Source organism: Colossoma macropomum, unplaced genomic scaffold, assembly GCF_904425465.1.
Source record: "Colossoma macropomum unplaced genomic scaffold, Colossoma_macropomum, whole genome shotgun sequence".
Classification (NCBI taxonomy): domain Eukaryota; kingdom Metazoa; phylum Chordata; class Actinopteri; order Characiformes; family Serrasalmidae; genus Colossoma; species Colossoma macropomum.
In genome coordinates this window covers 33701838-33725721 of record NW_023494807.1, presented here as the reverse complement: position 1 = coordinate 33725721, position 23884 = coordinate 33701838, and the positions used below count along the sequence as shown (strand labels likewise).

The 23884-nt window shown below is 40.7% G+C and overlaps 1 protein-coding gene across 4 annotated transcripts in view; it reads left to right on the top strand.

The window, feature by feature from the left end:
• The window catches only part of arhgap29b (Rho GTPase activating protein 29b), a 37397-nt gene extending 13582 nt beyond the window's left edge, over window positions 1-23815 (top strand). For 3 of the 4 annotated variants that reach the window (XM_036556393.1, XM_036556391.1, XM_036556389.1), the window contains exons 9-21: window positions 502-669; window positions 974-1111; window positions 2399-2589; window positions 6150-6310; window positions 12629-12763; window positions 13581-13679; window positions 14579-14742; window positions 15972-16160; window positions 17063-17200; window positions 19246-19478; window positions 20823-21123; window positions 22057-22174; window positions 22681-23815. In XM_036556393.1, coding sequence (XP_036412286.1) covers window positions 502-669; window positions 974-1111; window positions 2399-2589; window positions 6150-6310; window positions 12629-12763; window positions 13581-13679; window positions 14579-14742; window positions 15972-16160; window positions 17063-17200; window positions 19246-19478; window positions 20823-21123; window positions 22057-22174; window positions 22681-23771 — 3126 coding nt within the window. In that variant the 3' untranslated portion in view covers window positions 23772-23815. The remainder of the gene's footprint in view (window positions 1-501; window positions 670-973; window positions 1112-2398; window positions 2590-6149; window positions 6311-12628; window positions 12764-13580; window positions 13680-14578; window positions 14743-15971; window positions 16161-17062; window positions 17201-19245; window positions 19479-20822; window positions 21124-22056; window positions 22175-22680) is intronic. The other variant, XM_036556390.1, reaches the window with a different exon arrangement.
• Window positions 23816-23884: the final 69 nt, after the last annotated feature.

The window sequence follows — 23884 nt, the reverse complement described above, 5'->3', positions numbered from 1 at the left end:
TAATTCTTAATAAGCACTGAAAAATATTTTGTAGTAGATGCTCAATAATTTTCAATTTGTAGCAGATACGGAGTAATTTGCTGTAAATTCTGAGTAATTCATAGGAAATACTCAATATTTCATAATATATACTGAATTATTTATAGTAGATACTGACTAATTTATCGTAGATGCTGAATAATTATAATAAATTCTAAATAATTCATAGTTAATGCTGAATAATAATTGATAGTAGATACTGAGTAATTTGTAGTAAATTCTGAATAATGTTTCATAGTAGATGCTGAATAATTCACAATAAATTCTAATTTCATAGTTAATACTGAAAAATAATTCATAGCCTCAGGCGCCAGAATGTAACTGCTGCACCATTTAAGGTGGAATGGAAAATTCATGTAAAAAGCTGCCAAAAATGAAGCCAACTTCAGCTTTTATGCCTCAAACTGTGTGTAATCTCTTGCTGAAGACACTAATCTGCCGTTCTTTACCGGTATGTGTTAGACTGAAGCAGAGGGCGCTGTCCGTAAAGCTCATCTGCTGCAGACTCAGCGGAGGGAGGAGTACGAAAAAGCCCGAAACTCCACCAGCCGCAGCGGGGAGGAGCAGCAGAGCGCAGGAGGAAAAGGCCTGGAGAAAAAGAGGAGGCTGGAGGAGGAGGCACTGCAGAAGGTACACACCTTCTTTTTTCATGGACGTGGCTTCTAACTCACTCACATTTATCAGACTGAAGATTCTCCACAAGGGGGAGCTGTTAGCATGGCAGTAGTTTCAGTGTGCATCATTGAAAGGGAGGAAACTGGCCATGCAGGATCTCACAAATGGACATGTTTGCAGGCTAAGATTGAGTGAAAACCTCACTGGTGTGTGAACGTAGCTGCCGCTGTTGCAGTACAACAACTACAGTATAAATGCTGATCTGTGATTGGCTCAGACCTGATTAAACCCCTCCCCCTGTGTTCTCTCTGTCCTGCAGGCGGAGGAAGCCCAGGAGCATTATAAAGCTTGTGTGGCCGATGCGGGAGCGAAGAGGCTGAACCTGGAGAACGCTAAGAGTGAAATCCTCACTCAGATCCGAGAACTCGTCTTTCAGTGCGACCTCACGCTCAAAGCAGTCAGTGTTTATTTAGCTTTTATTGTTTTGAGTTACATGAACCCAAAGTGTGGGTCAACATTCGGTTCCTCACTCTCATAAATACAGAACTTCAGAACTTCCAAAGTAAATACTGAATAATTTAGAGTAGATACTGAAGAACTAATAGTATCTGAGAAATAATTAATAGTTATTACGTAGTAATTCATAGTAGTTAATAATAATAATTCAGTGGATACTTAATTTATAGTATATACTGAATAATTAATTGTAGATCCTTACATTTAAAAGTAGAATATCTGAATATTTTGTAGTAAATACTGAATAATTTATAGTAGATACTAAATAATTCATAGACGTTAATAAGTGATTCATAGTAGATACTTAATTTGTAGTAAAGTAAGAATAATTCGTAATAAACACTGAATAATAATTCATAATAGATGCAGAATATTTTAAAGTAGATACTGAATAATGTGTAGTAAATTATGAATAATGCATAATAAACATTGAATAGTATTTCATTGTAGATACTCAATAATTTGTATTAGATAATGAACAATTTGTGGTTAATTCTGAGTAATTCATAATACTGAATAATTCAGAGTCGATGAATTATGAATTATTAGTAGTGAATTTTGACTAATTCGTAGTGAATACTAAATAATAATTTATAGTACGTCATAGTAGATACTACATTTATAGTAGATCTTGAAACTTTATACTAGATGCTGAATAATTCATAGCAGATCATGAATAATTTACAGTAGATACTGAATAATAGTAGCTACTGAATAATTCATGATAGTAGATGCTGAATAATTTGTAATAAATTCTAAATAACTCATAATAAATACTGAATTATAACTTATAGTAGATACTGAATCATTTTTAAATAAATTCTGAATAATTTATTGTTAAATACTGAATAAAAATTAATAGTGGATGCTGAATAATTCATAGTGGATACTGAATAATTCATAGTAGATACTGAATAATTTGTAGTAGATACTGAATAATTTGTAGTAGATACTGAATAATTCATAGTAGATACTGAATAATTCATAGTAGATACTGAATAATTTGTAGTAGATACTGAATAATTCGTAATAGATGCTGAATAATTTGTAGTAGATACTGAATAGTTCATAGTAGATACTGAATAATTTGTAGTAGATACTGAATAATTCATAGTAGATACTGAATAATTCATAGTAGATACTGAATAATTTGTAGTAGATACTGAATAATTTGTAGTGGATGCTGAATAATTCATTATCAGACACTGACCATCTGCTGTGTGTGTAGGTGACGGTGAACTGGTTCCAGCTGCTGCACGCTCAGACCGCTTCGTTGCCGGTGAAGTTTCAGGCTCTGTGCGATCAGGCGAAGCAGTATGAGCCGGGTCAGTGCTACTCCGAGTTCGTCCACAGTCTACCGAAAGAGCGCGTGTGGCTGGAGGCGCTCGCTCAGGACAGCACCGGACCCTCCAGGACAGGGTGAGCAAACACAGTCCACCTGCAGGACAGGGGTCAGGCCTGCTCTGCTCTACAGCTCAGCTGCTTTCATGATTTCACCCACTAAACATAACTAAATAAAGGGGAGAATTCAGCCCCTCCCCTGCGTGGTGATAAAAACAGTGTCTAAATCTCTATTAGACCTGATTATGTGGTTTCTGACGCTGAATGACTCACTTTTCTATAAACACAGACTAAAGAAACCTCATAACCAAGCGTGTTAGCGATTACTGAACTCCGCACGGTTTGAGGTGAGTGTGCAATGATTTAAGTTTTGCAGTTTTCCGTTGTAGATTTTTGGCTAATCTGTCGCTTTAAAATAGAAAAGAAACCTCCCCGTTTTTGAAGATACAAGCACACTTTTAGAACTCATTTCCTCTTTATGTTGTATGAATTAGCGCTGTAGTGGTTAGAGGAGCCATTGTGTGTGTCCTTCCTGAGGAAGTGATGAAAGCCCTGCAGTACCCGTTCAGATTGCTCTGTTTACTCGAGTGCTCGCGGCCAGCGGTTCACTTGACCTCCTTTCTACGCCGAGTCTTAAGGCCCGGTACACACACAGTTAAAATACCTGTACATTTAGTTCATTTTAATTTTAGCGTGATGTTTAACTCTAATGTTAGTGCTGTAGTAACAATCCTGTTTCATTGATAAGTTTTGTTTAGAAACTAAAGGGTTAAAGGATTAAATTCTTGAAACATCCAACAGAAAATGGTCCAATCAGGATTGTTCTCTCTGTGGTATCTAGGTTGATAAAGCCAAGATGCTCTCCCATTGGTTAGGACTTCAGGAGCTGGATTTACACGTTAGATTAACTATCAACATCTTTAGGAAGTGACAGAGGAACCAACCAATCACGTTCTGATATACAATTTACAATGGGTGGAACCAAAAAAAAAAGTCACTCTAGTCCCTTCTGGAGGTTCTAGATATGTCACTGACTGTGAATGCAAGTCGTTATCTCTTGTTAGGAATGTAAAACAGTGGCGGCAGCTCTGTGTCAGGATAAAAAAGAGTGACTGTAAAACTGATTCATACAACTATCATCAAGATCATCTACCAGCATAATTAGGAAGTGACAGAATTTAACCAATCACGCTCTGATTTACAGTTTACAATGTGGGTGAAACAAAAAAATGACACTCTAGTAGTTTGGGAGGTTCTAGATACATCACTAACTGTAAATAGGAGCCAAACAGGTTCTGGTTAGTTGTTAGGAATGGAACAGCAGCGGCAGCTCAGTGTCAGAACTCTTTACTGAAAGATCTAGATCATCTACCAGCATAATTAGGAAGTGACAGAGTAACCAACCAATCACACAGTCCCTGTGGAGATTGCAGATACAACAGACTTTGAATGAGTCATAAGGTGCGTTTCCGTCGCCCTCGTAGTTCCCCGCAGGGTACTGCACGGGTTAATCAGACATTTTAAGGGTGATTCCAAACCATGAGAAGTTAAAGGTTCCGTTGGATGGGAGCTTCAGACTGCCCAGAGCAGGGGTGTCAAACTCAACCACTAAAAGGGCCATATCAAAAAATCTCAATGAATCTGTGGGCCAGAGATCCCTTATAGTTTTATTAATTCTTTAGATTTTTCATTTTATTGTATTTTCATTTAACATTTTACTTTGACCCCAACTGGCCATTGCTTATTCAAAATATGCCAAAACAGCAAAATACAGGCACTTGTAGTAAACTTTGAAAAGTTACACAAATTCTGGTCAAAAATCATAATATATACTTTTTAAATGTCCTTTCTGCCTATTTGCTTGAACTGCACACCGCATCTTTTTTGTGCTGTAAACGCTGACCTATAGACTGTTGCTGAGGGAGGGGGGTCAGAGTCCACATTACATCACAGTGTATGCTGGGGATTGTAGTCCAGTGCACTTGACAAGAAGCGGCAGGAAAAAATACCCATCAGTCATTGCGTGTCTTTTGAAGATGCATATTTGATTATGATGCTGTAGGACAATCCGATTGAAGGCATTTATTAACTGCGGTTCCCTTAGCCGACATCTCGTGCTCAAATGTGTAAGGAATATTACAGCTGCTTAGGGACCCTTTGGAATGGAATGCAGTGTTCCGGTTAGTTGTTAGGAATGGAAAACAGTGGTGGCAGCTCTGTGTCCGAACTCTTTACTAAAAGAGTCACTGTATAACTGATACATACAGGCTCAGAAATATGATATTGACTGTTACATATAAAGCATATGGAACGACTTTTACAAGCTTTATATGTCTTAATCTGGAACGGGCAAAAAGTGTTTGTGTGCACCAGCGTTAGCTTAGTGCTAATATGCTAATAGAAATTCCCTAGGGGCGCTAGCAGAAATTAGTGTATTATTGTAGAGTTTTGACCCAGTTATGACATTTCTGATTCAAACTGAAGAACCAAATCTGACAGCTTTAGTTCACCACTGATAAACATACATGCATGTAATTCTTTGCATAGGAAACTTGGGTGAGATGAAGGCTCTATATAAACTAAACAAAAGCATTTCTTTTTCTGGGATCAAGTTGGGACGGAGAGAATTCACCAACAAAAATGTAGAGTTGCATTTAACAAAATGGCTGGGAAAACTATGAGTACAGTGCAAAAAATGTATCTTGCCAAGAGAAATGATCTAAAATCTTATCACTATATCTAATATTTCCCAGTTTGAGAGGGTTTTTACTTGTTTTAGGTAATTTTTTTTACAGTGTACAGCGGATTTTAATACTCAGCTTATGCAAAATGAAGTATTTGAGAAGAAACAGGAAACAGTTGTTAAAAATAAATGAGACGATGTGATAACTGTCTGTGTAAAAGAAGGCAAGGCAAGTTTATTTTTAGAGCACCTTTCATTCACTGCTGTCATTCAAAGTGCTTTACAAATGAGAAAATAGTCAGAAAATAGTTATTTAAAAAAAAAGTAAATGAGAATAGAAATTAAAAACATGAATAAAACATGAGTAAAACAATAGATTTAAAAGAGAAAATCATTAAATTAAAAATCATAGAAATTAAATTAAGAAACCTTTAAAAATTCTAATTCAAGTCAAGGCAAAGTTTATTTATGTAGCGCTTTTTACAACAGGTGTTGTCAGAACAACAGAAAAATCCAGGTCCGAGCCCCCATGAGTGTCGCCAGTGGCGACGGTGGCAAGGAAAAACTCCCTAAGAACAAGAGGAAGAAACACTGAGAGGAACCAAGACTCAGAAGGGGAACCCATCCTCCTCTGGTCGACACCGGACAGCAATTTTAATTAAAAACTAAAAGTTAGATTAGGATTAAAAAGTGCTGTCACAGAAGACGACTGCACAAATAATTTTCCTCAAAAACATGGCATAATTAAATGTCTCTTCCTCTGCTTACAGACTCTAACAGTGGTGTGGATCAAACGTTTAGAATCTGCAGTTTCCACCCAGCTTCTCCTCTCGTTTCGCTGAACTACGAGTCAGAAATAGTTCATATAAAACTGCCTCCTGTTTCTGTTACTGACGGTGATGAACTGAGTCCTCTGAGGCTGAAAGCTGACGTGTTCTGTGCGTCTGTTCTGCAGGATATCGTCGTACCATAAACGTTCTCTGAGCAGCACACACTCGTCTCACGGTTCCGGAGCGGTCGGAGACGGGCTCCCCGCCGACGAGCAGAACAGCCCCGCCCACCGCCGGGTCAACAAGATGGCCGACAAACGTTCCAGCAGCACTGCAGATATTCAAGGTAAAAACCTTTAACAAATATACAGCAGTTTCTTCTGACAGCACAATCTGATTGGCTGAGAAGCTTTTTGTGGTTGTTTGTGTATTATAACTGTATCAGTTCAATGAGCTCCAGTTGCTAAGCAACGACTCTCTTTGTGCTGCAGCCAAGGCTGAACGATGAATCGTTTTATATCAAAATCTCAATTTGAAAGAATTTTGAATGGCAAGAGCTGCAGTTTTGATTGAAAAGTACTTTATCAACAATGTTGTCTGAACAATGTTTATGTGAGAAAATGCCTAATAACACAGTTTAGTAACTGCTTATAGAGGAGTTAGACCACCCAGCAGCAACAAAACACAAAACGTGCTCTATTTGTGACACAGAAAGCACCCAAAATCCCAGATCTGACCCCGTTATCACAAGATACAAACAGAACTGAACGGGACCGGACCTTCTTCTGCTTTTATTCACACACAAGAAGCGCAAACGCAGACTGAGGATGAATGAGGTTAAAACACAGATCACAGTCAGAGCTGGAGAGTATTTACTGTGAACTGTCAGCTGAGTTAAAACTGTAAATAGTGATTATTTGCTTTGACTGGACAGGCAGCTCCTCTGTCTCTGCGATGGAGTGCACACACACCACTCCTCACCCATTTACCCTCTTCTGGCTCTCTGATTGGTTGTTGCTTGAATCACTTGTCCAGCTCCATCACTGACCGTCTCACTCTGCAGAACTCGTAGACGTTTTGAGTCATAGAAATCAAACGGTTGAAAATATCAGCGCTCGATCAGAAGTGATTGACGGTGCAGATGTTCTGGTAGTGTGAGAGGAAAACAAGTCACGGCTCTGTATAGGGCTGAACAATTTTGGGGAAATATCCAATTGCGATTTTTCTGATTAATATTAGGATTGCAAGTTAAATACAATTTTTTTTTTTCTGTGAATTAATTTCCAGGCCTGTTTTTTGGCCAAAAAGAGCAGCTTATATGCTGTTTTCTGTCATGAAGCCTGAACGCTGAGTGAGTCAGACTACCAATTAGTTGTTGTGATATCACATTTACAGAACAAGGGTGTTTTGTAGCTTCTGATTGATCTAACTCATCTACAGGCAGTTCACCAGTTCTGTTTTATTAGGTTCAATTTCCCCATTTAAAACTTAAGACAACTTTGTTGATAGTTTTCTATTAAAAAAAAAATGCAGCTCTTGTGATTTGTAAATTGCACTCTTTCAAATTGCGATTTCGTCTTTCAGCCCTAGCTCTGTAAGAGTAAAGGGTTCTACTCTCTGTGGTGGGAGGAACTGCCGATATCAAAGCTGATTTATTACAGTGTTCAGTGCTTCTCTGCTTCACTGTGTTCTTTATTTAGCAGAACTGTTAGATTAAAGCAGTAGAATAGTGTTCAGTAGGACCTTCATTCACCCCAGCACACGGCCTCTAGTCTATATACGCACATACAGATCACCAAGTGCTTTTAACTCCCTCTGTTATCTTATTCTGCAGTAAACTAGTGGCTAATTATAATTATAATAATAATTCGGCTGCTAACAATAATAACTTTTCTATCTGTTAATCTATCGACTATTTTACGAAGTCGATTAATCAAAATGAGTAATTTTCCTTCAAAAAATCAAACTGACCATTTAATAAGCTATTTTTAAACTGTATATCAATGTCATGCAGCACAAGATTCTGTCCTAAACACAAGATTCTGGCCTAAACACAAGATTCTGGCCTAAACATTTTCCTCAAACACTCATTGAATGGAAGTTCTAAGGTAGCAGACAGGCGGCTTTATGGCTGTAATATTGAGTGTGTTTAGCAGCTACAGGGACAACCGATTTTAGAAAGCTCTCCCTGGTAATGTAATTTAATGAACATGAATACACAAACACTTTCTTTTTTTGCCTTTTCTGGTGGTCCCGTCATCCAGAACAGCACCTGTGTTTTCCATTCAGGTGCTCGAGCATCACGCTAGTGCTGCTGTGATTCGCCATCAAAACTCTGCACCGTGTACAAACCACCTTTTTGTTTTGTGCTAATCTGAAGTGTTCCCAGACTTTCGATGCCTCAGGTCTGTGGGAACTTTTAGAAACCTCCTTCACAGCCGCCCAGATTTTAAAATTGTACCGTTGAATGAAGCCAGAAGCGACTGATGCATCGCGCACGCAGCAGTTACGTAGTGATTTTGAGGAAAAGCTTTTATTTGAACTGAAGCTTTTTAAAACATCACAAAAGGCAAATTCATAAATATAATTATTAACAAATTCAAATATTACATTTTCAGCATCAGAGTCATCGATTACGTCGACTAATCCCAGCAGCCTTAATAATATTTAATCATTATTAGTAGTAGTATTTTGGTTTGTGTAGCACCTGGTTTAAAAACAGTTTACATTGTGCTTTTGAGGAAGATTAAATAAAAAGAGAATAAAAGTTATCAAAGACAAATCAAATTAAAATGCAAAAATACCCAAACAAACAGAACACAAAGCAGGGAGTATAACTGATATATAAGGACAGTAAAATTTGCCTGGAAATGAAAGATATAATTCTTTAATGACTCCTGTTTTATTGCACTGTTAAATTAGTGCAGAGTACAAAGCAAAAGACCATGAAAGCTGCTCTTCTCTCCGCCCAGCAGGTCTTTATCTGTTACAGGTGATCAGGTTTAAGGACTGACCTGTTAACAGTTTAAATACCTCAGCGTTCCGACTGTAGGACTCCAGCCAGAGCTCCTGGGTTTAGGCCAGGTCCAGCTCAGCCTCGCGCTCAGGTCACTACAGGTCGTCACAGGTTTTCACAGGTCATCAGCCTGCTGGATTAAACCTGAGCTGACCTAAAAGCATGAGGTCAGAACTTACATTACTAAGCCAGCTCAGCCAAAAGTAAATGAGGAGAGCAGTGCAGGGTGGTGGATTTGGGGTTAAACTGACCATGAGGTGCTGAGCTGTTGAACTGGTCAGCATTAGATCCTGTTTGGCTCATTTAATTGTAGAAAAATACTTCAGCATAAAAAAGAGTGATGATTAAACTGAATTAGTTTAGCTGGGTTACTTCTGTACTTTAAGAGATTATAGACAAAATCTGAGATTTAATCCAGTCTGAATCTGCGGTGTGTCCTTTTCACGCTCTGACAGTAATAATCAGAAACTTATATTAAAGGAGAGTTGCACCAAATTTTCAAAATTTCTCCATAATTCAGTGTGAAACAGAGAGATTCAGAGTGGTTTGGCGTGAAATGGTTCAGATGTCTTTACAGTGGTGGTGATAGGAACCAGGGGTCGCCATGACTACAACACAAATATAGACATTTTATTTACTATCCAGAACCACCAGTGAACCTACACGAGTCTTCTGAGTCTATATGGAATGTTGATGATGGAAAATAGTGGAAAATCTGAAATAATAAGTTTTCTTTGGGGACTATTTTGCCTCACAGCGCCCTGCATGTATCCCTCCACCATGAATGGAGTTTAAGTTCTCTAAACTATCATAAAACAGTGTCTCAGTCATCAGGCAGTGAATTCATAACCATTTCATGTAGGAACTTTCTGTGAGGGAGCTTTCAGAGGGGGACGTCTGGTTCCTATCACCACCACTGTGAACAATTCTGACTCGGTAAGTTTCTTTAGAACAGAGCGTTTCACACCAAACCACTCTGAACGACTTTGTTCACATCTTAACCAGTTAATTATGCAGAAATTTTGAAAAGTCCCCCTTATATCTAGTATGAATCTGCGGTGTATGGTTGCTAAGGTGTTGCTGGGCCATCGCTATGGTATCCCAGGTGGTTGCTAAGGTGTTGTTAGGCCATTGCTATGGTTTTCCAGGTGGTTGCTAAGGTGTTACTGGGCCATCGCTGTGGTTTTCCAGGTGGTTACGACGGTGTTGCTAGGCCGTTGCTATGCTACCCTAGGTGGTTGCTAATATGTACGTAAGTGTGTGTACATACAGACACACACACACACACACACACACACACACACATATATATATATATATATATATACATATATATATTAGTGTGTGTGTGTGTGTGTTGTGCTCAGCATTGTGCTTTTCATTTCCTCGTGTGATTGATCCCAAAAGTACCAGTGTGCTGTTCCTGTGTAGTTTCCATTAAGTAGTATTAGGCCTGGAGGGCTGTGAGTGGAGTATCACTGAAGAGCTTGTTTGGAGTGGATGAATTTTTGTGGTGTGGCAAACATCCAGCATTCACCTCCATTTCAGTCAACAATGCATCAGATCAGACGTATCAGCTCAGAGACTCATTCCAAACATTTGATTTTTTCCTGCTCTTCCGTGTCTGTAACATGTTTAAGCAACGTTAATGAACCAGGAGAGATGGGCGGTCGCTGGAGGCTCCTGAAGAACTTCCTTAAAACTAAAACAGAAAACAAAAACGGGCTGTGTGTAACGTTACCGTCCTCTGAGGCCTCTTTACACAGGAATCAAAGGTTTGAGGGCTTTTTATTCAGATGTTTGATCAGTAAGCTGGAAATGTGACTTTAATAGAAACATAAACACATTTTTATTAAATACTTTATACACTTACATGTAATAAGCCTGCGCTTAGAAAACAAGCAACAATTGTTGTAACAATAGCAAAAGGTTCTTTAAAGGTTCTTTAAATTACCCACATCATTGAAAAACCTGACTTTGTTAAAGTACTGTTCACCTCCCAGTACATACAGTCCATATATGGAAACTAAATACAGTCTGTTTTTGTGATGTCACAAAATCAACACATTTGCATATATCTGCCTAGTCAGCAGAGAGTTCAGCCCCGCCCATTCACGCCGAAGTTATGAAAAGAGTTTCAGCCTGGACTGCTGTCTGAATGAGACACAATACAGGACAGCCAATCAGAACAGAGATCGTTTAATTGTAAGGGATAAAGAGTCACGTAAAAATTAATTATGACTGTTTTTGGTGCATAAAACCACACAAACTGGACACCAGGAAAAAAATAGAATATTAATATATAGGATATGGGCCGTTTAAGGAACCTCTGGGTTCTAAAATAAACCATGGGCTCATTCTCCAACATCTTTCTAAGTCTGTTCTGAAGTGTGTTCTTCATAAAGGTCCTAAGAAAAAGTCTCCGTCAGATTCATGACGTGTTCTTAAAGCGCAGAACTGTTCTCACCTTTGTGCTCTTGAGTGTGTGTAGATTCTGTTCTTACCTCAGAACAAACCCCACCTAAGAGAACTTTGGTGAGTCAGAGTCTTCGTCAGAACTGTGTGAGGGGGTTTAAAGAAGGAATTTCTTCTTAAGAACAGCTGGAGAACGAGGCCCAATGTGTTCTTAATTAATTTTACTTAGATTTTCATTTCAGGCCTCTGGTTCTCCTCAAGAAGCCTTTTTAAAGAGGAACTGTGTTTGGGTTACGGTGTCGATTTGAAATTGAAAGAAATGCTTGTGAGCAGGAAGAGTGAACTCAGCCGTCACAGCCGTATGACACAACCCAAAAACGAAACCCCAGCCGTAGAAATCCGCGCCGTCTTCCACTTCAGACAGTAAACAGGAAGTGAAAGCAGCGTTAGGCGGCGTGTGAGCGACGTCAAACCCACTTCAACCGTTAAACAGCTTTATCACTGGTTCATCTGAGAAATGAGCTGAAAAAAAGAAAAAAAAGTACCAAAACTGTGCCCTAAGCTGACACCAGCCCACAGTGGTTTAAAGGGCAATTACACCTATTTGCCAAAATTCCTGCATAATTAACTGGTTAAGATGTAATCAGAGTGGTTCAGAGCGGTTCAGAGAGGTTCAGAGTGGTTTGGTGTGAAACGCTCTGTTCTAGATAAACTTACCGAGTCAGAACTGTTCACAGTGGTGGTGATAGGAACCAGACGTCCACCTCTAAAAGCTCCCTCACAGAAAGTTCCTACATGAAATGGTTATGAATTCACTGCCTGATGACTGAGACACTGTTTTATGATAGTTTGGAGAACTTAAACTCCATTCATGGTGGAGGGATACATGCAGGGCGCTGTGAGGCAAAATAGTCCCCAAAGAAAACTTATTATTTCAGATTTTCCACTATTTTCCATCATCAACATTCCATATAAACTCAGAAGACTCGTGTAGGTTCACTGGTGGTTCTGGATAGTAAATAAAATGTCTATATTTGTGTTGTAGTCATGGCGACCCCTGGTGAATTTTTGATTACATCTGATTTACATTATGTTTCATTTATTTCAGTTATTTGAATACATAATTAGTTATGTAATGAATTACATGTACTGATGTGTGTGAGTCTGTTTCATTGTCGAATGACCCTGTAATTGAATGTTTGACGGTAATTTGTGTATGTGTGTGTTGTGCAGGTGTGAAGCCACAGTGCCCCCCTCAGGCGTGGAGCAGCACTGGCTCTGTGGGGGGAGGAGGGGTGGGCAGTGACTCTGAGAGTGCTGGAGGCAGCAGTGAGACTCGCTCTGTAGACTCTCCTACAGCCAGTCCAGGTAACATCAACATTAACGTGTGCTTGTTTTTATATATATCATCACGGTCGCGCCCAATTTTGCTGTTTTTAACTTTCTCAGCATGTTAGCACTAAGCTACCCGGTTTTCATGTTTTTGTGGTTCTAGATTAAACCTGGATGTTTAAAGCTTGTAAAGGTAATTCTATATGTTGTATCTGATGCTTGTATCAGTCATTATCATATATCTGAGCTTGTGTGTATCAGTGTTACAGTGACTCTTTCAGTAAAGAGTTCTGCATAGAGCTGCCGCTGCTGTTTAACGTTCCTAACAACTAGCTGGAACACTGCTTAGCTCCTATTCAGAGTCAGTTATGTATCGAGAACCTCCAGAAGGACTAGCGTGACATTTTTTGGTTTCACCCACTTTGTAAAGTGTACATTAGAGCATGATTGGTTGATTCTTCTGTCGCTTCCTAATGATGTTGGTGATTAATCTGATGTGTAAGGCCTTCAGTCCAGCTCCTGAAGTCCTAACCAATGGGAGAGCAGCTCAGCTGTGTCTGCCTACATACCACAGAGAGAACCATCCTCATTGGGCAGTTTTCTTCTTTTGAACTGTTTTGTTTCCAACCAAAACTTATCACTGAAATAAGAGTATTATCACAATACTTTCAAAATGTAAATAAAGCAGGCGTGATGATTCTATTAAATAAGAATGAACTAAATATTACAGATGTGTTTTTTATCTAACAGAAATCCCTGAGGCCTCCTCTGAAGTTCTAGAAGGCTCTGATGGTTCCTCTCTGAATAGCACAGATAATATGTATGTGTAATGAGTGTTTTTGTGTTGTTGTAGGTGATTTTAAACGTAGGCTTCCCAGAACCCCCTCCACTGGCACCATGTCGTCTGCAGATGATCTAGATGAGAGAGAACCTCCTTCACCTTCAGACAACGGTGGGTCACTGCTGAGTCATTACAGCACATTAAAGCAAGAGAAAATTCCACCCTGACTCTAAATGTAGTCGCTCAGTGATGGTTGCTCAACCTCATGAGTCCAAACCGTGTTAATTTATTATATTTATTTATTTATAATCTAACAGACTGAAGACTAAAAGCTTCTTTTCAGCATGATCTGTGATGTTTTCACATCAGTGATTCTGCTCTCCTGCACTCTTAAATTGTTAAGCTCTTCAAGTGTTCTCTAGTAAAGGGAATGATCTGCTTAGAGTTCTGAGTTCTGTATAGAACTGTTTGCATGCTTAATTGGTTCTTTGCATGGTGTAATGATTCTTCAGGTCGATGGAGAAAGTGTTGTATATGGTTCTATACAGCACCAAAAAGGATCCTGCCATTGTTACAAGCTTGGCATCATAACAAGGCAGAACCCTTTTTGGTGCTATGAAGAACATTTTCCAAATTTTGTTATATAGCAACAAACCATATACAACATGTTCTCCTTGAGCAAAGAACCAGTTTAGTATTAAATAAACTCAATGTTCTAAACAGAACCATTGTCTTTACTAAATAACCCTTGAAGAACCATCTTGTTTAAGAATGTATGAGCTGCCTGTACTGAGTAACTCTGTGTACATTATCAGCCAAAAAAAAGGTTCTAAAGAGCGTAACAATAACAGCGTGTAAAGGGCAGCTGAAAGACAGGAACTGTTTCACTGAGGAACTGAGCCAACATCAACACTCAACTGCAAAAACACTACGGTTCCACACCTGCAGCACAGCGGGACAGATATTACTGTACAGATATGAAAAGAGTTGAAAATGCATCCAGGAATAATTCAGTAAAACATTGTTTTCTCGGAACTGTCGCTTTAACTGATCTTTCTGGGTTCCTCCAGGTCTGGGTGAGATGATCATGGAGGCGGCGAGTTCCCCCGGACCGTTCCGGAACGCTCAGATGTCCAAAGCAGCGCACACGCACAAGCTGAGGAAACTGCGAGCCCCGTCCAAATGCAGAGAGTGCGACAGCCTGGTGGTGTTCCATGGAGCCGAGTGCGAGGAGGTACAGCATCATCGTTTTAAAAAAGTTTTTAAAATTTTAAAAAGTAGTCTTTGCTCAAATGAGTTCCTAAATGAAAATCAGGTTTCAGATCAGGTCATAGTACTAAAACAGCGTTGCTGAAGATAGTTAAGAGTCAACGCTGATAAAAACAGTGTTTCTGTCCTTGTACTTTTAGATTTAAGTGCAGCGTTTGATACAGTAGACTGTGATATTATTATGAACCGTTTTGAAAATTCGGTGGGCCTTTCTGGAACTGTCTTAAAATGGTTTTGTATACATCTTAAAGGTAGAAAGTACTTTTAGTCTAGCTGAGCATCGCTCCAATGACTATGACATACTTAATGGTGTTCCACAGGGTTCAGTATTAGGCCCACTTCTTTTTTTCTTTGTACATGCTTCTATTAGGACACTGTATTAAAAAGGATGGAGTCATTTATCACAGCTATGCCAATGATACAGAATCATATATTTCCGTAGATCCAAATGATACGATGAAGTGTTCTAAATAAACGAACAACGTTTTTGTCCAATATCATTAACTGGATGAGTATTTACTTTTTAAAATTAAATGAAGAAAAAACAGAAATGTTCATTATTGGTAACAAAGCATGGAGAACACAAGTTTTAAATCAGGGAGGAAGTCTTCTCCTCGATTTAGTCGTCTACAGATTGTTCTGTGTAGTACCAAAAAGGGTTCTTCCATTGTTACAAGCTTGACATCGTAACGATAGAAGAACTCTTTTTGGTGTTATATAGGTTCTATATAGAGCCATCAATCTGAAGAGCCCTTTCATGATTCAGAGAACCTTTTAATCATGCAAAGGGCTCTTTGAATGTTTGTGATTCTTTATAGATGATTTTCTTTACGAAAGAAAACTTGAACAGTCTTTTTTAAGAGTGTAGGATAATGCTAACTCCAAAAGACTGGCTGTTCCTTTGTGTCTGCTGCCTCGAAGTGTAGTGGTGTACTACTTTAAATAAAGAGAACTAGACAGCGGGAGGTGATTGAGGGTCTGCTGCACTTTCATTTTCATTTATAACGTAAGCGAAACACCCCTGACTCAGACGCTCCGCTGAATGGGGTAACGTTAGCGTCTGTTTGTACGTTGTGTTATCTGCGCTTATCTGTGGTATGTCGTTATGATGGTTTTGACAAGACTTGCAGCTGAGGAAGAATTTTACCCACACTAAGGTAACTGATGTCACCTTTCCGCTTGTCTGTTCTTCAGTGTTCTTTGGCGTGCCATAAGAAGTGTTTGGAGACTCTGGCCATTCAGTGCGGTCATAAGAAGCTGCAGGGCAGGCTGCACCTGTTCGGGATTGATTTCGCTCAGGCAGCGAAGAACAGCCCTGACGGAATCCCCTTCATCATCAAAAAGTGCACCTCGGAGATCGAGAGCCGCGCGCTCAACATCAAGGTAAACATTCAGACGGCCTAGTGTGGAGAAAACTGTCCTGAAGTGATAACTGTGTTCTTAAAGGGGAACTCCACTGATTTTTCAAAATTCCAGCGTAATTAAGAGGTTAAGATGTAATCAGAGAGGTTCAGAGTGGTTTGGTGTGAAACGCTCTGTTCTAGAGAAACTTACTGAGTCAGAACTGTTCACAGTGGTGGTGATAGGAACCAGACGTCCACCTCTAAAAGCTCCCTCACAGAAAGTTCCTACATGAAATGGTTCTGAATTCACTGCCTGATGACTGAGACACTGTTTTATGATAGTTTAGAGAACTTAAACTCCATTCATGGTGGAGGGATACATGCATATTATTTCAGATTTTCCACTATTTTCCATCATCGACATTCCATATAAACTCAGAAGACTCGTGTAGGTTCACTGGTGGTTCTGGATAGTAAATAAAATGTCTATATTTGTGTTGTAGTCATGGCGACCCCTGGTTCCTATCACCACCACTGTAAATACATCTTAACCATTTCACACCAAACCACTCTGAATCTCTCTGATTACACCTCACACATTGAATTATGTTGGAATTTTCAAAAAAGTGGTGGAATTACCCTTTATAGATAATATGTTTTTCTTATGGAAAGCGCACATTAAGAAAGCACGACCACCTTAGAGCAGAAATGACAAAAAATAAAATCAGTCTGTAATTTACAGTATATTATAAACACGGTGGTGAGTCAGTAGTGTGACATGGTTCTTCATTGTTTTAAAACAAATCATTTCATTTGTTGTTCACAGCACAGTGTGATTGGTGTGAAGCTCATTTGCATATTACAGACGACATGGCGATAACGATGTGAAATGAAATGAAAAGCATGTTTATTGTGTTTAACTGAGCTGTGTTGAATGTTCAGGGTATTTACCGAGTGAACGGAGCGAAGTCTCGTGTGGAGAAGCTGTGTCAGGCTTTTGAGAACGGCAAAGACCTGGTGGAGCTGTCTGACCTGTACCCTCACGACATCAGCAACGTCCTCAAACTCTACCTGAGACAGGTGAGCTCCCTCTTACTCAGACAGGACAGTTAGGACACGGTTTGATGCGGCATGTAGTCACTGTGTGTGATGTGAGTGGAGCAGCAGACGTTTCCACTCTTCGCTCGAAGTGTTTCTGTACTCACTCCGCTCCGGGTTTTCTGTTTCCAATTTCACTCTCACATGTCGGACAAACCGCTCTGCATCCGCCCCACATGATCCATTCTTATGATATTTATTTAATGTCTTATTATGTAATTTATGGCCATTGTTGAATAAAAAAAATTAGTTAGTCATTCTGAGCTACACAGGCCTATTTCAGAAGGTTTAGGCTTCAACTAAAGAGATCGTGAGAATTAAAGGACTGTCTGTCTCGCGGGACGGAGTGACACTGGAGCAGTTTCAGAGCAAGAGAGACCACTGACGCTCTGACACTCGCAAATCACATCACTCCGCTCACACGCTCTGATAAACACTTGCCACATTTACATGCAGCTTAATAATCCGACTAATAGCTCAATTGGAATAGAACACGTCCATGTAAACACCTCAGTCGGAATAGTCTAGTCCGATTGAGGCCATTCGCAATACAGTTTCTATCCGACTGATCGAGGTGGGTAATCCTGTAAATAATCCGTTAAATAGAAGAATAATATCCGTGTAAACGCCTGTATCTGATTACATTCCCTATCTGAAAGTTTAAGTCCGTTCTGATCGTGTTCGTCACGTCATAGTGAAAGGTTATACCGGTCAACATGGCGGAGCAGAAACTGGTCTGCAGAGGAGACGAAGTTTATGCTCTGGTCTTTAAAAGACGGCGGTGGGACGGACGTCCAGCTTATGTGTCTCAGAACACGACGTCTTCCTCTCGGCCTTCTTTAATAAGGACATGTGAAGGACGTTTTCCTGAGTCTGACATCATTTTAAAGCAGTTAAAAACACGAGCGCTGCTCACTGCTGCTCATCTCACTCTGACTGGACTCACGGGATGCTGGTCATCATGGTAACGTTTACTCTAAGTGGTTCTCCATGCATGCACGTCATTTTGGATCAGATTACTTTAAGTGCGCATGTAAACGAAGATTTTCTATCAGATTGTTGAGTAGAGTGAGAATAAACACCTCAGTCTGAATCTGTAATCGGAATGTATTCAGTCGGATTGGTAAATGTATTTGCATGTGAACACAGACAGTGTTAGTTTCAAAATGCACCGTTTACTCTCCCCATATATGGAAACTAAACTACAACAGCCTGTTTTGAATTGACTGCTTTTGTGATGTCACAAAATCAGTGCATTCACACATTTCTGCCCATTCAGCCTCCATCAGAACAGAACTCATTTACACACATCGGTCTTGTAAGATCGTGTAAAAATTATTAAAGTATTAAGATTAATCAAATTTATTTTAAAAATATTAATTGTGTCTATTTTTGATATATAAGACCAAACAAACATCTTCATATGTTCATTTATTTCATTTATTCATTATTTTAGTTTATTTGTTTATGTAACAGAGACAATACAGATAAACATTGTTACATAGAATGCAGAATGTGTAGTGTGTTCAGGGCATCATCAGAACTTTATCAGAACTCAGCAAATCATGTTTTTCTTGAATTTCACAGTGGTGCCGACTCGTTGGTTTCTGATCTATAACTATAACTAAAGCCTGATTATATAACGACAATGTAGATTTAGTTACTGATTGAGAAATTTGACCCCAGACAATCACACAGTTAGACGTATGTGATAAAATCGTAAGCATGTCTTGGTCAGTTTCTTTATGTGAGCATTATATTTTATTCATGTCACTCCTAAATATCTGAGCTCATTAACTTCCTCAGTTTTCTTTTTGGTCGACATGTATTAAAAATTCTTTGTGTTCTGAAGGAAAAATTTAGGATTTGTAGGGGAAGTTTGCAAAAGGTGCTGTATAAATAGAGTGTATTGTTATAAATAGAATGTATTGATATCATTTATTACTGCGAGACAAGTTAGCTGCACCGTCTTATATATTGTGTTCACGTGTGAGATTACAGTGATCTTGTATTTGTGTGTTTCGCAGCTGCCGGAGCCGCTGATTCTGTATCGCTATTATAATGAGTTCATCGGTTTGGCGAAGGAGGCGCAGAGCGTGCTGGTGGAGGAGGCGGAGTCTGCTCAGAGCCGGCCCCCGGGGGAGGAGCCAGGCCTCAGCATCGACCTGAACAGAACCATCTTCAAAATTCGAGACCTTCTCTGCCAGCTGCCCCCAGCACACTACAGAACTCTCCACTTCCTCATAGCACACCTGCACAGGTACATTCACCACCTCACAGTGCATCTACAGCCAGCGATGGAGAAGGTTTGAATGGTTTTAAATGCATCAGTGTTTCTCAGCCTGTGGGCCGCAGTGGCACTGCTTGGGGGCTGCAGCCTTTTTTTTAAACCACAAATTTTAACCAAATGTTTTAAATATGACAAATTTTTAAATAATATTTAGTTGGACCACATTTATTAGTCTGGCGAAATGCCAGCTATGGTTACATTTTCAGAGCAAGTTAAACAAACTAATCCTGTTACTGGCAAAAGTTTACAAATATCAAACAGAGCGTGAGTAAAATGATGTTGCATTTTTGCAATTCAGTAGATCACGTTTGGTGCATTATCAGTTACACACGTGATTTAATTAATTTACCGTCACGCGAAAGTACTGCACGAGTAAATCATGCTCGGTGTGTAAAGGCCTTTATCATGAGGAAACGTTTAACAGGAGCGAACAGGGAATGTTTACCAAAAGAAAAAATGGTGTGATTTATTATTATTTCATCCTCAGATTTTTGGTCTTTGCTCGTTTTCTGTGAAGAACATATAAAATAACCCATTTTCAGTGTCTTCACTCTGTTCACCCCCCACACATTTATATTACACGTGGTGTTGGGTGAACCTGCGGGGAGTAAAAGTGTGGAGGTGCTGTGTCCTTCACTCTGTTCTCCTCCTACATGGCCTGCTGTTAGTCTGTGTGTGTGTGTGTGTGTGTGTGAGTGTGAGTGTCTGTGTGTGTGTGAGAGAGGGTGGACAACATGGACAGGCTGCTGACTGGCTACAGCTGCTAAAGGAGAACCCTACACTGGACACTTGTGATATTTTAAACATCTGGTATTTTTACATAAATGATTATGGCTGCATTGATTTTAATAAACAGTAATGCGGTGGGTCCAGCAGACCACTGAGTAACACACACATCAACACCACACAAGGGGTTAAATAAAGCTTTTATGCCGAACAAACAAATTGATGACTAAATATGCATCTAAACCTGCTGAACTGAGCCAGAGCTCCTTTCACAACTTTGGCTTCTTCAGCATCTCATCCAGCACTTTGTAGCTGCCAAACAACCTCAGCTGAGTTAGGAAGTGTTCGGTTATTTTTTAGTGTTTATCGTGTTGCGTTATGTTGTAAAATCAAGCAAAACTACAAGCTACACTGATTTAATGTATCTGTTAGCACTTAAAATGATCTGTGTGGTGAAATCTTGTGATCTTCTGTGTTCGGTTCTGTGGGCCTTGAGTTAGACAAGGTTGGGAACCCCTGGTTTAGAACCTTCAGTATCATAAACAGTGCAGTGTTCTTCAGTGCTTCTTACAGTTTCACTGTTTACAGAGTGACGGAGCGAGCGGAGGAGAATAAAATGACGGCCAGTAACCTGGGCATCATCTTCGGGCCGACGCTGATAAAGCCGCGGCAATTGGAGGCGGAGGTGTCGCTCTCCTCCCTGGTGGACTATCCCTACCAGGCCCTGATGGTGGAGCTGTTCATCACTCACCAGAACAAGATCTTCGACGTTCCTCTGAGCCCCGTCGCTCCTTTAAACGCTCCAGCACCGCACGGCTCTCCGTCACCATACACCCGCGACAAGGACAGGCTCAGCCGCCACTCCAGATCTCTACTGGACATCAAAGAGGTCAGTCTGACTGAGTCCTGATCTGAAGGATCACTTCCAGGTTCACTGTTCTGATTTCACTGCTGTAATTCTGTCTCATTGCCCAAAGGAGAGAGTCATGGGGTCAGGACTCTGGAGCTTTGTAGAGCTTTAAACTCTCAGATCATTAGGAACTGGTCAGTCAGTCCTGCTGAAGGTGAAGGCTAAACATGGAGAAGCAGCGTTTAGATACTCTGCTGCTTTTAAATGGACGCAGTGGACAGAGAGCATTAGAAGAGCCCCGACACTGGACACTTTAAATCAGCCTGAAAACGATCCCGTTTGAGCAGCTTTCAGCTCAGTTTAAACACTGTTAGCTCTGCTGCTCTTCACTCCTCTAACGCCGCTCTATTATCATCATTTCCGCTTTAATCTGATTTTTAATTTAATGATTTATTTCCTCTCTTTTAAAATCTTTTGTTTTAATCGTTTTAATTTCCATCCTCCTTTACTTTGTTACTTTTTACATTTTAATCTTAATTATCTTTGTATTTTCTCATTTTTAAAGTATTTTGAATGACTGCAGTGTCTGAAAGGTGCTCTTTAAATAAAGTTCCAGTCTCTTTTGACAATAACATAACAAACAATCTCAAATAACATCAAACAAACAAATAATTTCTGTTGTAGTAACTCCGGACACACACTCACTAACTGTTTTGAATACAGAGCTAAATGAGAGTCAGTATTTGCATCGATAATTATTCATGCGGACTAAAAATAAAGGAAACGAGGCTCAGCTTTGACACTCAGCCTCAAAATAACTTTAAAAATAAAAGAAAGTAAATTCCCCGGTCCCAGAGAGCTGGGGGTCAGATGATAACTGAATTGTGAAATGTCCGGAGTCTGACAGGAGAGGGTAAAAAGCGGGTAGGTTTTTAGTGTATTTGTTTAAATGTTTGTTTATTTTGTTTCTAGCAGAGCTCTAAAGCATATAAGAGACACTCCTCCGTCATCCCCTCCTCACATTTGCTGGACGAAGTGAAGGATGTGAAACCGGGAGACACAAAAGAGGGAAAAGAGGACACAACACAAGGTCAGTATGAATGTATGAGACTTTTTCTGTTGTTGTTTTTATTTTATGAAATTGTTCCCACTTACTTGAAATATAATCAGTCAAGTAGCTACATTAGCGCCATAGCTCCAGTGTTAAAACAAAAGATGCAAGTTTGGAGTAGGAGGAGGAGCTGGGAGTTTGTTTTTTTTCCCATACTATGACTTTAAACCATGTATGTCAAGCTATGGGGCCAAAAAAAGGCTTCATGTGCTCATTTTCAGTCTACTAGAATAGATTTAGCTTCAGTGTTTCAGAAACACATGAATTTATAGTACTGTTTCCACTGATACTGTGACTAATACTGTTAATATTATTATTAAGAATTTAGTAAGAATACATAAAAGTATGGGACGCCTTTTCTCCTGCATTTCATTTCAACTGGCCCCTCTGTAGGAGAACAGTGTCCCCCGTTTAATCTGAGTCCTGCTTTAAACAGTGTGTTACGATGGACTAAATCAGTGTGTTTTGTCTTCCCCTCTCTGCAGCAGCTGATTGTACTGATGGCCTGAACGGTGTTGGTTCAGCAGCAGAGGTGCAGAGGTCCACGCTGGTTTTTGGCCGGCCCAGCACGACCAGTGGTCTGGTGCAGCTCCGCCCACACCGCTCTCGCTATGTCTCTCGACCAGTCAGCATGCCCGTGGACCGGCTGCTGAATGAGCGCAACAGACAGAACTCCGTGGAGCGGGAGAGCGTTCCAGCCGTCATCCAGGAGGTTGCGGAGCCAGAGAAATCGGACGGGCGCTACAGGAGCCCCTTCATTCACACACACACGCTGCGGCGCACCTGGGACAAGCAGTACAGGCACTACGACGTCACGCCCCGGACCGCCATGATAGTGGCCAACCTGCCTCCATCTGGAATGACGGAAAAAACCAAACCGGCCACCGGAGCTGAGCCCGCTTCTGGTTCGAGCGCCGTTAGCGCGGCATCCCAAAGCAGCCCGTATACGGTCAGCAATACGGTCACCATCCGGCCTTTTAGAACCTCCTGGAAGGACAGCAGTAGCGCTCAGAGCGGAGAGGGACCGATCGCTTTCAGAGCGCCAAGGACGCTTCAGCCACCGCCCGGAACTTTCTACAAACCGCCCACAGCCTCGCGCGCCAGGCCAGCGGACGGGGAGAAAAGTGCTACGTCCTCTACTACAGCATCCGTTACCACGGCGATGGATTTGCGGACAGTTACCGCTTCCTCTACTCCAGCATCTGTTACTATAGCAACAGTTACTGCAGCATCGTCTGTTACCACAGCAACAGTTGTCACGATGGTTTCCGTGACGATGGGAGCACCAGTGGCCACATTGGCGGTTTCTACGACAACAGCTACAGCTGTAGCCACGCCCGCTGTCGCGACAGTACCACTGTGTAAGGCATCGGAAGCATCAGAGGACTCTCGGTCAGAGAGCGGCTCGGTTGGGTCGGACGCGGTCAGTTTATCGGCTTTTTCTCCCCCCCAGTCTCCGTCCTCCACCCCCGAGGACCTGAGCCCCACCGACGGCAAACCCGCGTACCAGAGACTGCGGAGCAGCCGCCGCCTAATACCGAATGAGCTGGAACGCAGGGAGGCTCACTTCGTATAAAAACTGCCATCAGCTCGGACAAATCGCAGATTTTATTCTTTGGGGTGGGGGGGGGGTGTGGGGTGGGGTGGTCTGGTCCTGGAGGGCCCCAGCCGGGGTGGACGATACGGCGA